General features: G+C 42.8%; 1 protein-coding gene across 1 annotated transcript; it reads left to right on the top strand.

Annotated features, from left to right (window-relative positions):
* The first annotated feature begins 829 nt into the window (after nucleotides 1–829).
* lig4 (ligase IV, DNA, ATP-dependent) lies at nucleotides 830–19,316 on the top strand. Its single transcript, XM_079495112.1, has 6 exons — nucleotides 830–907; nucleotides 11,962–12,019; nucleotides 13,217–13,863; nucleotides 14,595–16,027; nucleotides 16,395–16,538; nucleotides 16,914–19,316. Exons 3-6 carry the CDS (start codon nucleotides 13,225–13,227, stop codon nucleotides 17,416–17,418), a joined length of 2,721 nt encoding a protein of 906 aa, XP_079351238.1. The 5' UTR covers nucleotides 830–907; nucleotides 11,962–12,019; nucleotides 13,217–13,224; the 3' UTR covers nucleotides 17,419–19,316.

Below are 19,316 nucleotides of genomic sequence, written 5' to 3'. Positions count from 1 at the left end.
GACCAGTGACATGGGAACATGCAGGTGCTATGTTGTTGATATATCCAAGCATGTGTGCGGTGAGTAATGTGAACTGAATGTGACAGCTTCCAGGCTGCAGCAGCCCTCAGGTGATCTGGAACGCGGTCCCAGCGCACCCTGGAATGATTTCACATTACTTTGCGAGTAAGTCGATGCACTTGGCTCATGTGCGTGGCATGCTACCATCTGGCAGTGGAAATACCAAAACACGTTTGTGAATGATGGCATCAATGCCACACGGATGAAAATCACAACTCTTAATTATCTCTTTATGGGCATATTTCCTGGCTACAGTAGGCCACAAATGTGTGTGTGTGTGTGTGTGTGTGTGTGTGTGTGTGTGTGTGTGTGTGTGTGTGTGTGTGTGTGTGTGTGTGTGTGTGTGTGTGTGTGTGTGTGTGTGTGTGTGTTCAGTAACAGAGGCCTCCCATCTGTCCAGTCCAGTAAAACTATCAAATATAAGCTGATAAATGGGTCCTCTCTTCTATTGATGAAATTGGCAACCCACCTGTATTTTCTGTTTTTTATGGGTCCAACTTAAGGGGCATCTCATTCACATTTGTGATTTGTGTATAGGCTAAGAATGTATCCTCTTTTGTCACAAAACTTCTCCCCCCCTATACATCAGTGAAAATAACAAATTGTAAGGTATTCTGAATGGATATGTACACTATCGAGCTGATTTTAGTTAATCATTCTCTTGCTGAAAAGATGTCTCAGTGTAGAATGTCGCCCTCTCCTGGTGGAAGACAGAACAAGATTATTATTTCTGCAAAACAAAACGACGACTAGGAGGAACTATAGTTGAGCAGCTCATGTTTCCACGGGAAGATTGCAGTTGGAGGTTTCCGCTTCTTGTACAAATTAACAACAGAGTAATCTATGGCTCCGTTCTTTTGGCAAATCTAGAACTTCCTGCCAGAGAGCTAGCAAATTTAAGACATCCGGTTGCTTTCAGAATAAAAGCGTGGTTAATTAAATAATTATTACATTACATTATTAGTATTGTTATTACATTACAGTTATTGTGAAGACACACATTATGTTTCTGTGTAAAAATAAGTAATTAAATAATGTAAAAAAGTTATCTAAATGGATAAATGCCCAAGTCCATGCACTGGAGTGCCCAAGTCCATTCACTGGAGTGCATGGACTTTATAAAGTGGACACTGGACAAAAATCCCTGCTATGTATCGACTAGTGTGACATACGCACATGTCCGGGGAGACCTCCTCTACAACACCACACTGTCCGCTAAGCAGCAGAGGTGTAAAACAAAAATTGGCACGCCATACAGCGAGGTGAAACATAAAAAAATGTCCCATTTCCAGACTAAAGTCAACTAAAGTGGACACTGGACAAAAATCCCTGCTATGTATCGACTAGTGTGACATATGCACATGTCCGGGGAGACCTCCTCTACAACACCACACTGTCCGCTAAGCAGCAGAGGTGTAAAACAAAAATTTGCACGCCATACAGTGAGGTGAAAGGTCAAAAAGTGGACTAAAATACAATAGAATATAAAAGAATACAGACAAGCGCTGTGGCGGCCTCTTCAATCGTTTTGCTGGATGTCAAGTTGTTACTGGGTGCAAGAAGACAGACTAAGTCGGGTGAGTAGGGAAGGGCTGAAGAGCAAATCTCTTCTCTGATATGGTCATATGGTTTATATTCTATTGTATTTTAGTCCACTTTTTGACCTTTCACCTCACTGTATGGCGTGCAAATTTTTGTTTTACACCTCTGCTGCTTAGCGGACAGTGTGGTGTTGTAGAGGAGGTCTCCCCGGACATGTGCGTATGTCACACTAGTCGATACATAGCAGGGATTTTTGTCCAGTGTCCACTTTAGTTGACTTTAGTCTGGAAACGGGAAATTTTTTTATGTTTCACCTCGCTGTATGGCGTGCCAATTTTTGTTTTACACCTCTGCTGCTTAGCGGACAGTGTGGTGTTGTAGAGGAGGTCTCCACGGACATGTGCGTATGTCACACTAGTCGATACATAGCAGGGATTTTTGTCCAGTGTCCACTTTAGTTGACTTTAGTCTGGAAATGGGACATTTTTTTATGTTTCACCTCGCTGTATGGCGTGCCAATTTTTGTTTTACACCTCTGCTGCTTAGCGGACAGTGTGGTGTTGTAGAGGAGGTCTCCCCGGACATGTGCATATGTCACACTAGTCGATACATAGCAGGGATTTTTGTCCAGTGTCCACTTTAGTTGACTTTAGTCTGGAAATGGGACATTTTTTTATGTTTCACCTCGCTGTATGGCGTGCCAATTTTTGTTTTACACCTCTGCTGCTTAGCGGACAGTGTGGTGTTGTAGAGGAGGTCTCCACGGACATGTGCGTATGTCACACTAGTCGATACATAGCAGGGATTTTTGTCCAGTGTCCACTTTAGTTGACTTTAGTCTGGAAATGGGACATTTTTTTATGTTTCACCTCGCTGTATGGCGTGCCAATTTTTGTTTTACACCTCTGCTGCTTAGCGGACAGTGTGGTGTTGTAGAGGAGGTCTCCCCGGACATGTGCATATGTCACACTAGTCGATACATAGCAGGGATTTTTGTCCAGTGTCCACTTTAGTTGACTTTAGTCTGGAAATGGGACATTTTTTTATGTTTCACCTCGCTGTATGGCGTGCCAATTTTTGTTTTACACCTCTGCTGCTTAGCGGACAGTGTGGTGTTGTAGAGGAGGTCTCCCCGGACATGTGCGTATGTCACACTAGTCGATACATAGCAGGGATTTTTGTCCAGTGTCCACTTTAGTTGACTTTAGTCTGGAAATGGGAATTTTTTTAATGTTTCACCTCGCTGTATGGCGTGCCAATTTTTGTTTTACACCTCTGCTGCTTAGCGGACAGTGTGGTGTTGTAGAGGAGGTCTCCCCGGACATGTGCGTATGTCACACTAGTCGATACATAGCAGGGACTTTTGTCCAGTGTCCACTTTAGTTGACTTTAGTCTGGAAATGGGACATTTTTTTATGTTTCACCTCGCTGTATGGCGTGCCAATTTTTGTTTTACACCTCTGCTGCTTAGCGGACAGTGTGGTGTTGTAGAGGAGGTCTCCACGGACATGTGCGTATGTCACACTAGTCGATACATAGCAGGGATTTTTGTCCAGTGTCCACTTTATAAAGTCCATGCACTCCAGTGAATAGCATTTATCCATTTAGATAACTTTTTAATTACTTATTTTTACACAGAAACATAATGTGTGTCTTATAGCATCATATAGCATCATTTAAATGCTTCATTTGTAGTTTTAATGTGCAAATTAAACTTTTTTTCAATACTCTAGAGGGTACTCTTATTTTGAAGAGATCGTCCACCGGAAGTCTTATATTTGCTCACTAGATTTGGGCTCCGTTCTTTTGGCAAATCTAGAACTTCCTGCCAGAGAGCTAGCAAATTTAAGACATCCGGTTGCTTTCAGAATAAAAGCGTGGTTAATTAAATAATTATTACATTACATTATTAGTATTGTTATTACATTACAGTTATTGTGAAGACACACATTATGTTTCTGTGTAAAAATAAGTAATTAAATAACGTAAAAAAGTTATCTAAATGGATAAATGCCCAAGTCCATGCACTGGAGTGCCCAAGTCCATTCACTGGAGTGCATGGACTTTATAAAGTGGACACTGGACAAAAATCCCTGCTATGTATCGACTAGTGTGACATACGCACATGTCCGGGGAGACCTCCTCTACAACACCACACTGTCCGCTAAGCAGCAGAGGTGTAAAACAAAAATTGGCACGCCATACAGCGAGGTGAAACATAAAAAAATGTCCCATTTCCAGAATAAAGTCAACTAAAGTGGACACTGGACAAAAATCCCTGCTATGTATCGACTAGTGTGACATACGCACATGTCCGTGAAGACCTCCTCTACAACACCACACTGTCCGCTAAGCAGCAGAGGTGTAAAACAAAAATTGGCACGCCATACAGCGAGGTGAAACATAAAAAAATGTCCCATTTCCAGACTAAAGTCAACTAAAGTGGACACTGGACACAAATCCCTGCTATGTATCGACTAGTGTGACATACGCACATGTCCGGGGAGACCTCCTCTACAACACCACACTGTCCGCTAAGCAGCAGAGGTGTAAAAATTAAATTGGCACACCATACAGCGAGGTGAAAGATACAAAAATATCCCATTTCCAGACTAAAGTCAACTAAAGTGGACACTGGACAAAAATCCCTGCTATGTATCGACTAGTGTGACATACGCACATGTCCGTGGAGACCTCCTCTACAACACCACACTGTCCGCTAAGCAGCAGAGGTGTAAAACAAAAATTGGCACGCCATACAGCGAGGTGAAACATAAAAAAATGTCCCATTTCCAGACTAAAGTCAACTAAAGTGGACACTGGACAAAAATCCCTGCTATGTATCGACTAGTGTGACATACGCACATGTCCGTGGAGACCTCCTCTACAACACCACACTGTCCGCTAAGCAGCAGAGGTGTAAAACAAAAATTGGCACGCCATACAGCGAGGTGAAACATAAAAAAATGTCCCATTTCCAGACTAAAGTCAACTAAAGTGGACACTGGACACAAATCCCTGCTATGTATCGACTAGTGTGACATACGCACATGTCCGTGGAGACCTCCTCTACAACACCACACTGTCCGCTAAGCAGCAGAGGTGTAAAACAAAAATTGGCACGCCATACAGCGAGGTGAAACATAAAAAAATGTCCCATTTCCAGACTAAAGTCAACTAAAGTGGACACTGGACACAAATCCCTGCTATGTATCGACTAGTGTGACATACGCACATGTCCGGGGAGACCTCCTCTACAACACCACACTGTCCGCTAAGCAGCAGAGGTGTAAAAATTAAATTGGCACACCATACAGCGAGGTGAAAGATACAAAAATATCCCATTTCCAGACTAAAGTCAACTAAAGTGGACACTGGACAAAAATCCCTGCTATGTATCGACTAGTGTGACATACGCACATGTCCGTGGAGACCTCCTCTACAACACCACACTGTCCGCTAAGCAGCAGAGGTGTAAAACAAAAATTGGCACGCCATACAGCGAGGTGAAACATAAAAAAATGTCCCATTTCCAGACTAAAGTCAACTAAAGTGGACACTGGACAAAAATCCCTGCTATGTATCGACTAGTGTGACATACGCACATGTCCGGGGAGACCTCCTCTACAACACCACACTGTCCGCTAAGCAGCAGAGGTGTAAAAATTAAATTGGCACACCATACAGCGAGGTGAAAGATACAAAAATATCCCATTTCCAGACTAAAGTCAACTAAAGTGGACACTGGACAAAAATCCCTGCTATGTATCGACTAGTGTGACATACGCACATGTCCGTGGAGACCTCCTCTACAACACCACACTGTCCGCTAAGCAGCAGAGGTGTAAAACAAAAATTGGCACGCCATACAGCGAGGTGAAACATAAAAAAATGTCCCATTTCCAGACTAAAGTCAACTAAAGTGGACACTGGACAAAAATCCCTGCTATGTATCGACTAGTGTGACATACGCACATGTCCGTGGAGACCTCCTCTACAACACCACACTGTCCGCTAAGCAGCAGAGGTGTAAAACAAAAATTGGCACGCCATACAGCGAGGTGAAACATAAAAAAATGTCCCATTTCCAGACTAAAGTCAACTAAAGTGGACACTGGACAAAAATCCCTGCTATGTATCGACTAGTGTGACATATGCACATGTCCGGGGAGACCTCCTCTACAACACCACACTGTCCGCTAAGCAGCAGAGGTGTAAAACAAAAATTGGCACGCCATACAGCGAGGTGAAACATAAAAAAAATTCCCATTTCAACACCACACTGTCCGCTAAGCAGCAGAGGTGTAAAACAAAAATTGGCACGCCATACAGCGAGGTGAAAGGTCAAAAACTATCCCATTTCCAGACTAAAGTTAACTAAAGTGGACACTGGACAAAATCCCTGCTATGTATCGACTAGTGTGACATATGCAGACCTCCTCTACAACACCACACTGTCCGCTAAGCAGCAGAGGTGTAAAACAAAAATGTAACAACAGACATTGTAATTACTGGTGTTGGAACACTAATGTCTGCATGAATGGTAATGGTAGTACTATTACTGTGAAGTACTATGTAAATCGACCATTAACAGTCGTAGTTAAGTACTACCACTGGCCTATAACAGACTACTGATATGCAAAGGCTATGTAGATCACTACTATCACACGTGTGCCATATGTGTGAAACATTGATAGCTCTAAATTAGGTTGTTAACGGCATGCATGCACACTTGAGTACAGCCATTACTGCCCACACACACACACACACACACCAGGTGGAAAGTAACCAAGTACTTGATTTCATCCCCAACCAAACAACAACCCAACCATCTTTCTTCTGGCTGTCCACCACTGGCTGGGCGGTGCCCAGGTAATGAGGTGACAACGATCAATCGTTGTCACCTCATTACCTGGGCACCGTCACCTGGGCACCTGGGCAATCGTCGTATTACAAATGGAATGTCTTTGTTTCAACGATCAGCTCCCATTTGTTGTCATCAAACATGGGAGTGTCCTCCAGTTTTAATATAAATTGAGGTCAGATAGAACTGACTTTTAATTCCAAGTGACTTGCGAAGTTGCATGTAACATGGCAGTTTTTGGCAAGCGTCACACAGTGCTGCGATGGCCACACTCTGAGGTTTCCAAGAAGCGTCACAGGACAGTGATTCCGTCAGTGGACATCATCCAGGACAAAGAGGTTGTCATTGCCATTGAACCTACTACCTTTACTTTGAAGTCTTCAGAATGGGACACTGTAAACTCCTTAAGAGTCAAAGGAAATAAATATTTTATGAGGTATGAATGGCAAGAGCTGTTTGCCAGCAAAGTCAAGGAATCTAATCCATACTGTATAATCCGTTTTGTTAATCACAACTTTTCTACCGCTATCGTTAGAAAATCAAGCAAGCCATGTCTGACAATCAATGGCGCCTGCCGCCATACTTCATGTGAGATGACCTTTAAAATACATCTCTATTCATTCGAAGACGGCATATTTCATATAGCTTACACTGGCAACATATATCACACAAAGGACAAATTGAGAGGTAGATACATTAGAAGCACAGAGCGTGCAAACTTGGGTAGATCAATGAAGAACCGATTTGCACATACTGCTTACATTGAGGCATTGAACAATGCAGACCCAAGGTCTTTAATAGCTGGAAATCGTAGCGGAGTTGGTAAAGACACTTCTTTGTACAGGAAGGTCAAACATGAACAGCGGAAACAAGGATGGAAGGATGACAGTGAGATCAAAGCTTTGATGGACCTTAAAAAAGAATGGGAGGATACAGACACAGACAGTGTTGTTGTAAAAGGATTCATTCAAATTATTAAAGTTAGTCCCCTTAAGGTTATATGTTTTAGTGAAGCAGGAGTGAAACTGTGGCACAATGCGACGGCACAATGTGCCGCATCATGGGATGCCACAGGGGGGATCATTAAGACTAAAATAACAGAGAAAAGGATTTTGTATTATGAAATTATAGTAAGTTCATTTAATTCATCAACTCCTGTTGCATTCATGATCTCTGAAGAACATACTCAATCGGCTATAGAGGAACTACTCACACAATTGAGATGCAAAGAGAAGGAGATATTTGGTACAAACACAACACCGATTCAGATTAATAGTGACAGGTCCATAGTGCTTTTAAAAGCCAGTATGCGTATCTTCAATCAAGATAGCATGAGTATGTACTTGTTACGCTGCTGGAGAATAGTGGTAGGAAAGGCAGATAACAAAGATTTAAATTTCTGTACCATAAGGGCATGTAAGAGTCATTTGATGAAACAGGCAAGTCACATTTGCAAAAAACAGTACATACACAGAGATAAGAGGTATACTTTGGATATGTACATCTTCAGCACTTTAGTTAATGTCAAAACACTACAACAAGCAAGTACAATAGTACACGCTGCTTGTATTGTACTTGGTAGCAAAAGGAACTCCAGCGTGGTGCAAGCCAGTCTTGACAACTTCAAGTCTGAGACACAGAATCTGCCACAGGAAGGAAATGATCGACAAGACAGTCCATATGACACTGTGGTTGATCATGACTTCTTTGGTGATTTTGAGGATGTCAGTGAAAGTACATCTCCCTTCAAAAAACATTTTGAAACAGTAAGGACTGAAGCCAATAAAGCAATGAAAACCACCAATGACACAGGTGAAAATACCTACCATGGGGAACTGATTTTAAACAAGCTGTTCAAGATGCTTTCAACTATTCCAATATGGTCAGATCTCCTCTCAGGTGATTTGCAGAGATTCTCTGGAGCCTATGCTGCACAAATAAACCTGAGTAAGAAAAGCACAGCTATTTCTGAGGCCACATTCAAAAACACCAAAGTGTTGCTTTTACGAAATGAGAAACACAGACTGGACGAATGTGTACAGCAAATACGCTTATTTTACAACCAGTCAGCCATAGATTTCTGTGACAAAGCAGCATACAGAACAACACAGGTACAGTGCGTAAGCCCAGCACCTGTAGAAAATTGGAACAAAAAACGAAAATTGCCAAAACAACTTAGGGGCTCTTATCAACACCGGCCATCCCCACATTCAAAGATGTTCTTACAAAACCAAAGCTCAGCAAGTGTGCCAGACAAAACAAAGCCACAAATCAGAGGCACAGAGACAGGAATTTGCAATAGTATATGCAGGTTTGCAAATAATGAAAATAATTGTTGGCTAAATGCAACTCTACAATCTATACTGCATCTACAAGTAGTACAAGATAAATTGAAACCATTGACGCCTACTTCGATGGTTCAGTTGTCATCTATGCCGGGGAATTTAGCAGCTCTCATTCAAGCGTTTTTTCAAAATCCAGGTCACACATTTGATTGCAAAACAATCCGTGGTGTCACTCAACAACTAGTGAATAGCATCCCAGACTTGGCCTTAGGAATGCACAATGACCCATTAGATTTTATACACAAACTAGTAGTCTGGTTGAGTGTGTGTGGTGTCCACACAGTTGTTCTAGCAAAACATACAGACATCTGTAAAACATGTGCCCGGACAGTTGAAAGCAATTCTTCACAGACTAATATTTTTCCATTACCGCTGCCACAGAAAAGAGAGTCTCTCAATAATCTTTTCGAACACTCAATCATGGAAGGTGAAAGTCCAAACGCATGTACAGCATGTGATTCTGCTATGAAGCGACAAATATGTTGGAATGACTCTCCTGATTTCATTACTCTTTCTCTGTCGCGTGTTACTGATCGTGGGGTGGTGAGCCGCAAGCATGTAGAACCATCTGGTGTAATCGAAATTCCTATTTGTGACGGCACTAAAATTAAGTGTGCATATGTCACACTAGTCGATACATAGCAGGGATTTTTGTCCAGTGTCCACTTTAGTTGACTTTAGTCTGGAAATGGGATATTTTTGTATCTTTCACCTCGCTGTATGGTGTGCCAATTTAATTTTTACACCTCTGCTGCTTAGCGGACAGTGTGGTGTTGTAGAGGAGGTCTCCCCGGACATGTGCGTATGTCACACTAGTCGATACATAGCAGGGATTTTTGTCCAGTGTCCACTTTAGTTGACTTTAGTCTGGAAATGGGAATTTTTTTTATGTTTCACCTCGCTGTATGGCGTGCCAATTTTTGTTTTACACCTCTGCTGCTTAGCGGACAGTGTGGTGTTGTAGAGGAGGTCTCCCCGGACATGTGCGTATGTCACACTAGTCGATACATAGCAGGGATTTTTGTCCAGTGTCCACTTTAGTTGACTTTAGTCTGGAAATGGGAATTTTTTTTATGTTTCACCTCGCTGTATGGCGTGCCAATTTTTGTTTTACACCTCTGCTGCTTAGCGGACAGTGTGGTGTTGTAGAGGAGGTCTCCCCGGACATGTGCGTATGTCACACTAGTCGATACATAGCAGGGATTTTTGTCCAGTGTCCACTTTAGTTGACTTTAGTCTGGAAATGGGATTTTTTTTTATGTTTCACCTCGCTGTATGGCATGCCAATTTTTGTTTTACACCTCTGCTGCTTAGCGGACAGTGTGGTATTGTAGAGGAGGTCTCCACGGACATGTGCGTATGTCACACTAGTCGATACATAGCAGGGATTTTTGTCCAGTGTCCACTTTAGTCTGGAAATGGGATAGTTTTTTACCTTTCACCTCGCTGTATGGCGTGCCAATTTTTGTTTTACACCTCTGCTGCTTAGCGGACAGTGTGGTGTTGTAGAGGAGGTCTCCCCGGACATGTGCATATGTCGATACATAGCAGGGATTTTTGTCCAGTGTCCACTTTAGTTGACTTTAGTCTGGAAATGGGACATTTTTTTATGTTTCACCTCGCTGTATGGCATGCCAATTTTTGTTTTACACCTCTGCTGCTTAGCGGACAGTGTGGTGTTGTAGAGGAGGTCTCCCCGGACATGTGCATATGTCACACTAGTCGATACATAGCAGGGATTTTTGTCCAGTGTCCACTTTAGTTGACTTTAGTCTGGAAATGGGATATTTTTTGACCTTTCACCTCGCTGTATGGTGTGCCAATTACATTTTTACACCTCTGCTGCTTAGCGGACAGTGTGGTGTTGTAGAGGAGGTCTCCCCGGACATGTGCGTATGTCACACTAGTCGATACATAGCAGGGATTTTTGTCCAGTGTCCACTTTAGTTGACTTTAGTCTGGAAATGGGACATTTTTTTATGTTTCACCTCGCTGTATGGCGTGCCAATTTTTGTTTTACACCTCTGCTGCTTAGCGGACAGTGTGGTGTTGTAGAGGAGGTCTCCCCGGACATGTGCGTATGTCACACTAGTCGATACATAGCAGGGATTTTTGTCCAGTGTCCACTTTAGTTGACTTTAGTCTGGAAATGGGACATTTTTTTATGTTTCACCTCGCTGTATGGCATGCCAATTTTTGTTTTACACCTCTGCTGCTTAGCGGACAGTGTGGTATTGTAGAGGAGGTCTCCACGGACATGTGCGTATGTCACACTAGTCGATACATAGCAGGGATTTTTGTCCAGTGTCCACTTTAGTTGACTTTAGTCTGGAAATGGGATATTTTTTGACCTTTCACCTCGCTGTATGGTTTGCCAATTTTTGTTTTACACCTCTGCTGCTTAGCGGACAGTGTGGTGTTGTAGAGGAGGTCTCCCCGGACATGTGCGTATGTCACACTAGTCGATACATAGCAGGGATTTTTGTCCAGTGTCCACTTTAGTTGACTTTAGTCTGGAAATGGGAATTTTTTTTATGTTTCACCTCGCTGTATGGCGTGCCAATTTTTGTTTTACACCTCTGCTGCTTAGCGGACAGTGTGGTGTTGTAGAGGAGGTCTCCCCGGACATGTGCGTATGTCACACTAGTCGATACATAGCAGGGATTTTTGTCCAGTGTCCACTTTAGTTGACTTTAGTCTGGAAATGGGACATTTTTTTATGTTTCACCTCGCTGTATGGCATGCCAATTTTTGTTTTACACCTCTGCTGCTTAGCGGACAGTGTGGTGTTGTAGAGGAGGTCTCCACGGACATGTGCGTATGTCACACTAGTCGATACATAGCAGGGATTTTTGTCCAGTGTCCACTTTATAAAGTCCATGCACTCCAGTGAATAGCATTTATCCATTTAGATAACTTTTTAATTACTTATTTTTACACAGAAACATAATGTGTGTCTTATAGCATCATATAGCATCATTTAAATGCTTCATTTGTAGTTTTAATGTGCAAATTAAACTTTTTTTCAATACTCTAGAGGGTACTCTTATTTTGAAGAGATCGTCCACCGGAAGTCTTATATTTGCTCACTAGATTTGCCAAAAGAACAGTGCTCTAGATTTGCCAAAAGAACAGTGCTGTAATCTATGGAGACGTTGAAGACTCATTTTAGTCTCTACTTTCTTTTTTTTAAGTGACTCAGATCAAGGTAATAAATTAATTGAGGTTTGGTTAAAATACATACAAGTGGATCCCGCTTCCGATGCCAGTCAGTCAAAAGTTGCTCTGTGCAACGTTTGTTATTGTTATGAATGATGTTGTCTTTTGTTATTACACGTGTTTATGGCTGCCAAGTAAGGGTCAAGGGATCGGTGTATTGTATGTATTTTTTAATATCGTATTGTTGTTTGTGTGGTTTTATGAGGTAATACAGCTTTAGCGTCAGGGGGGAAAAGTTAATATTAAACTCAATATTCCACAAAAGCATTTAATGTTATTATACGTTAATACCATTATCGATAACATAGGTGATGATGATTATAGGTGACCATAACCATAAGTATAGTTAATAATGTATTTTTAGCGGGCATAAAAGTGTAGGTTTTTATACTGCTAAAATAAATACTGTAGATCTACATCGACGTAGAGAACAGGGTGTTTTTATATTGTGCAATTTTCTTTTCTATATTAATTGCATGACATGGGATATTGTATAGCCTGGTAACTAATAATTACTATTTTACTAGGAGTTGGTTGTATTTTAGAAAGAAGGGAAACAATTAGCTCTCTATAGGTCTCTGATCAAAGTTATATTTAGGTATTCAAAACCTAATGTGCAATAGTATTATCATGTATAATCTTGTGTAGGATGGACCACGTCTCTTAACCCATTATGACCTGGGAACGATTCTGCAAATGTCTTCTAAATCCTGACTGTTTTCTTGAAAAAGCTATGTTTCCATGTCAGTCGTTCTCAAACACTTTCATGTCACTTTTCACGATTCTTCAAAAATAGCAGACCTACAAGCTCATAGCGCGGCACTCGGTGCCGTGCTATGAGCTTGTAGATCTGCTATTTTTCAATAGCTAAAGCATTACATAATGCAATCCAATTTTGTGCAGAAAAGTTAAACATTTCCAAAAAATGCCAGAACATTAAAATAAATAACTGATCTACAAGCTCACGCATTATGAGCTTGTAGATCGGCTATTTTTTTACTACTAAAAAAAGGACTTAAGTGGTTAACAGTACTGCGATTATAAATATTATTATATTTTTTAGTCTAATACTGTAGGATTTAATTCAACATTTTATTTGATTCCTTCTCCAGCAAGAATATACTGTAGCCTACTTGTATGATACATTGTTTTAACTAATGTGACTCTTTTGTTTGATATATTACAGGTTTCACCATGGAGGGAACCTCCAAGAGTGACCCTGCCGGTGCTGACCAGGCCTCTGTCGCAGCGCAAGTTCCCTTCCTTGACCTGTGCAACATGCTGGAGAAGATCCAGAAGTCCAAACTACGCCCGGACAAATCAAAGTGCCTCGGAGATTTCATGGAGTCATGGAGGAAATTCCACGCCGCCCTTCACAAGGACAGTCCCCAGACGACGGACTCTTTCTATCCGGCCATGCGCCTCATAGTCCCCCCTTTCGAACGGGAGCGGATGGCTTATGGCATCAAGGAGAGCATGTTGGCCAAACTCTACATAGACGCGCTGGGCCTCCCGAAGAACGGCCCGGAGGCCAACAAGCTGCTGAACTACAGGGCTCCCACCACGTCCCAGCAGGGGGAGGCCGGAGACTTTGCCGGCATGGCTTATTTCGTGCTGAAGAAACGCTGCGCCGGGCAAGGAAACCTGAGCATCAAGGAGGTCAACGACTTCCTGGACTCTGTGGCGGCCAGTAGCGGCGGCAAGCAGAAGGAGCAGGTGAAGAAGAGCCTCCTGCACCTCATCACCCAGAGCTCTGCCCTGGAGCAGAAGTGGCTCATCCGCATGATCCTGAAGGACATGAAGCTCGGAATCAGCAAAGAAATAGTCCTCCAGGTAGGGATGGGAATTATCAATTAATTAATGAATTCATAATTGATACGTTTTGCTAACCTGATCGATCAATTAACCGGTTAGTTGATTATTATTATTATTATTTTCACTCAGTGTCTAACATAAAAATCTACATTTTGCTCATATACAGAAAGAATACAAAAGGCATATTATATTCCTTAACCCATTTTGACCTGAGATCAGATTCTAAAAATGTCTTCTACATCCTGACAGTTTTCTGAAAAAGCTATGTTTCTATGTCAGTCGTTCTTCGATTTTTCAAAAATAGCAGACCTACAAGCTCGTATACAAGCGCTATGAGCTTGTAGATCTGCTATTTTTCAATAGCTAAAGCATAATATAATGCTAACACCAAAAGGGGTTCCCGCCCAAAATGGGTACAAATATCTATCTATTTGACCATTTGAGATACAGGGCCAGGCAATGGCATCTTTTTATGAGGAATAAAATGAAATGAAAAGTCCACTATCTTGTCTGTGACATCACATACAAAAGCAGAGACGTTTCTGTGGCTACCAAGGTGGGGGGGGGGGCTTTTTTTAACCAGCCCAAATGTGCGTTCCTCGGCCACGTGCGCAGACAGAATTACATTTACAGGAAACTGCCCAATGATGGAACCGTAGAATTTGAGTAATTGCTAACTCTTAATAGAATAATTTCTTAACGGCAATTAATCGATTTAACGATGAGCTATTGACATCCCTACACCCCAGGTGTTCCACTCAGATGCTGCCGAGCTGTTCAACGTCAACACGGACCTGAAGAAGGTGTGCCGGCAGCTTCACGACCCCACCCTGTCCCTGAGCGACGTCTCCATCGGACTCTTCTCCGCCTTCAAGCCCATGCTGGCCGCCGTGGCCAACATCCGTACGGTGGAGAAACAGATGGGTCACAGCCCGTTCTTCATTCAGACCAAACTGGACGGGGAGCGTATCCAGTTGCACAAAGACGGGGACGTGTACAAGTATTTTACCCGAAACTCTTTTGAATACACGCAGCAGTTCGGGGCGTCGCCGCTGGAGGGCTCGCTCACGCCGCACATCCACAACGTTTTCAAGCCCAACGTGGTGAGCTGTATACTCGACGGCGAGATGATGGCGTACAACCCCACCGCGGAGACCTTCATGCAGAAAGGGAGCAAGTTCGACATCAAGAGGCTCATGGAGGACTCGGAGCTACAGACGTGCTTCTGCGTGTTCGACGTGCTGCTGATCAACGGCCAGAAGTTCGGCAAGGAGCCGCTGAGGACGCGCTACGACGCACTGCAGACAGTCTTCACTCCCACGAAGGGCAGGATCCACCTGGTGCCCAAGAAGGACGGCAAAACCATGCAGGAGGTTGTGGATGCTCTGAACGAAGCCATCGACGGCAGAGAGGAGGGGATCATGGTGAAAGATCCGTCGTCCATCTACAAACCCGACAAGCGGGGCGAGGGCTGGCTGAAGATAAAACCGGAATACGTGGACGGTCTGATGGACGAGCTGGACCTGCTGATCGTCGGTGGATACTGGGGCAAAGGGCGTCGCGGCGGCATTTTGTCCCACTTCTTGTGCGCGGTCGCCGAAGCTCCCAAGCCTGGTGAGAAGCCCTTTGCCTTCCACACCCTCTGTCGCATCGGCTCGGGTTACACCATGAAGGAACTGTACGACCTCGGCCTGAGGCTCGCCAAGCACTGGAAGGTCTACCGCAAGAACGACCCTCCGGCGACCATCCTGTGCGGCGCGGAGAAGCCGGAGGTCTACATCGAGCCGTGCAACTCGGTCATCATCCAGGTGAAGGCGGCCGAAATAGTGGGAAGCGACATGTACAAAACCAACTGCACCCTGCGCTTCCCCAGGATCGAGAGGATCCGAGAGGACAAGGAGTGGCACCAGTGCATGACCCTGGCAGAGTTGGACGCGTTCCGTAGCAAGGCGTCTGGTAAGCTTTTTTCACGGCACCTCTTCATCGACGGCGACGAGCCGGAGAAGAAGAAACGCAAGGTTCCGGTCAAGCCCAAGAAGATGGTAGGCGTCATCGGCCATTTTAAATCCCAAGATCTGTCCGGGGTCACCAAGGAGACGGACATGTTTGAGGACGTGGAGTTCTGCATCCTCAACGGCAGTGACGAACACCCAAAGGCTGAGCTGGAAAAGGGCGTGGCCAGGTATAATTCAATTATTTATTATAATCTGTTTATCACTTGATTAAATATCTTCTATGTCCAAAACATGTCTAAAAGAGGACCTCAATGGAAATAAACTAAAGTCTCGCGACTTTCTTGTGTCATCCTCGAACTGCTGTACCATGTGGTTTTATTGCTTTTCAAATAAATCAAATCAGCAGAGATTAAATGAAGTGCACGGCACGCCACCTCAACCATTTCAAGCAAAATTGGCCGATTTACAAGCTTGTTTCGTTATTTTACCAGTTTGAAATGCATATAATAAAATTCCCCAAAAAATAAGGTCTCTTAATTTTGAAAGATTTATTCTGTCACACATCCCAGGCATAAATGAATAATCCCGTTTCAGGTGTGGGGGCATCGTGGTGCAGAACCCCGGCAGAGACACGTACTGCGTGATCGCGGGGACGGAGAACATGCGCATCAAGAACCTGATCGCCTCCGACGAGCAGGATGTGGTGTGGGCCGCCTGGCTGCAGGAGTGCCTGGACAGGTTAGAATGGTTTTGGATTTTTCATTCTAATTCAGTTAGTTTGAATTCGTTTTTAGAGCGGGTTTGCTTAGTTTTAGTTTTTTTTAAAAATTAATTTTAGTGTTTTCATACTTTGGGTTATTTGTCAGGTGCAGTATTCAAAAAGGTCAGAGTAAGTAGGCCTATTGTGTAAAAAAAACTCAAAAGATACAATAAAATGAATATATATAAGAAAGAACTATGGCTAACTATTTTGTCTATAATCTCACTTCGTTTTAGTTCGTTTTACAAACAAAATACAGTTCCAGTTAGTTAATGTTTGTTATTTCGCTCAGTTAACGAAAATTTATTTTTTGTTATTTTGTTAGTTTACGTTAACTGTAATAACCTTGACAGGAAGGAGGTGGTGCCGTGGCAGCCGCGCCACATGATCCACATGTCGCCGTCCACCCGCGAGTACTTCGCCAAAGAGTATGACAGCTACGGCGACAGCTACTTCGTGGACACGGACGAGCAGCAGCTGCGGGAGGTGTTCGGCAGGATTAGCGGCGTCCAGGCCTCGGAGGACTTTAACGCGGGCCGTGTGGAGGCCCGCTACGGCTGGGAGGACCTCCCCACAAGCATGTTCAGGCCCTTCAGGGCCTACATGGACCGCTATGCCGACATAGGGGCCTCGTGTCTGGACTCGAGGGCACTAGAGTTCCGCTACTACGGAGGGTCCGTGGTGAAGAGGCTCAAGGAAGGCGTCTCGCACGTTATCATAGCGGACGATACGAGAGTGCTGGATTTGAAGACTCAACGGCGGCTCTTTAAGAAAAAGTTTAAGATCGTGCGAGAGTCGTGGGTGACGGAATCCATCAAAGCGGGTTATGTGATCGATGACACTGACTACTTGGTGTGAAGACCGTACTATAGTGAAATCTGAAATTCTTAAGTCTACACCGGACACTCGGACAGGCACTTCTACCTCAACATGACGGTTTACAAAAATGCATTTTAGAGATTCAAGGTATTCCAGTTTGTGGGCAATTCAAAATGACATTCCGAAAGTATGCATTTCTACTTTCCGTTTATTGCCAAATATTTCACCATGACAAACATTCTACAGGGCTTGTAGATCGGCTATTCTTGCCAAACGCTTGTCTACTTGTCTCGTATGACATACCCACACAATAGGGATGCTATTCCAAGAAGTGTCTCATTCTGTATTTGAAGCATGAATTAACATGTTGCCCCCACCTCTTCTGGCAGTGCCCACTCAAAAGCGTTTGTGGCCCACCCATTTGACCACTTAACATGGCAGTCTTTTTCGGCTGCCATGTTAAGAGGTCAGATGCGTGGGCCGTGAGCATTTTCAGAGCATTTTTATTTGAATGATCAATCAATCCGATTGTGTTCCAGATTGGATCAATATACTTTTACAGTATAATATCCTATTTATCAAACAATGTTTTCATGTTGTTTTTTTATACCATACCACCATACCATACCACAAATATAGTATAGTGTTTGGAGTCTTATCATTCATAAGCAACTGGTCATCTACTAAATCAGTCATAAATGTCTTAGTGTTAGATTATAAATATTAACCTTTCTGCCACCTGTATAATATGAACTTAACTCCTATAACCATAACTCCTGATTTGTAAGTAATGATAAAAGTAGGCTCAAGAAATAATTGCTGAAAGGACTAATGCATCACCCAGATATCTTGAATTCCTATAATCAATCGTTATTTATTTGCAATCTCCAAACCCCCTCTGTGCAACTATATGTTCAAGTTGTGATTAATAAGGTGCTAAGAATGAATATGGGGCTATTTCCAAGAGATTTACATACCGTAAATACATGCATTTGAAATACTTGCATAGGTTTCTAACTATCATTTGATGTCATGTTGGATGTCAACTTTCTGAAACATACAAAACACAAATATTACATACGGTAGATGCTGTACAAACACCCTGACCTGTACTTTCTAAATCTGAAAAAGGGAACTGGCCCTTTAAACACATTCTGTGACACATTTCAGTTGAAGCCCAATGACAATATATCAAATTAGGTGGGCTAATCCTCTGTTTCTTATGGGAGAGTGGCGTTTTTGTAATTTCATTTCAGGGCACTTATTTCTTTCCAAACCAATCTATGAATCACACTATTGATTTAAACAGCTGTAAGGGAATCAGCTGTAAGGGAATCCTATGTTCCCTCAGCCCTTCGTTCCCTCTGCTCTACATGTTTCGTCAGTTTAGGGTGGGTTATTGCATATGTGGTCTAGCAAAGACTGGTTCATTTATCCATGAATAATATGTTCTTTTAGGGGTAAGCTTATTGTTCATAAAAAGATCTGACTTTTAAATTAAATGGGACGACTGCAAACAAGCGGATTAAACTACAAAACAATGACAAGGCATGTCATTATTTGGTTCAGTACAAACAATACGCCAAGAATATGTAGTTAGTCTGCGTTTTGCATAATTCAATAACACTTCTAGACTCAAAGTACTCAAATGTTATAATCTGTTGTTTAGATAACCGGAAAAATTTCTACCTTTTGTTGTTTCGTTTTTTCTTTGCTCTGGAATCTTCGACTATTCTGCACTGATGTAAAAAGGGAATCAATATTTCTGAAATAAAATAACATCGTGGCATTTAACATTTACTGTGGTCCAACAGCGGGTCCTATAATTTATGATATTCTCAAAAGATTACACAATAGTTGTGTGAAATGCTGTCCAGCATGCTGACAGAACCAGGTGTAGCCACATGAAGCTGTCTCTAGACAAATAACACTACTGT

This window comes from Electrona antarctica (assembly GCF_951216825.1).
Source record: "Electrona antarctica genome assembly, chromosome: 24".
Lineage (NCBI taxonomy): Eukaryota > Metazoa > Chordata > Actinopteri > Myctophiformes > Myctophidae > Electrona > Electrona antarctica.
The sequence above is the reverse complement of the archived record's forward strand: the minus strand, read 5'-3'. Positions and strand labels throughout refer to the sequence as shown.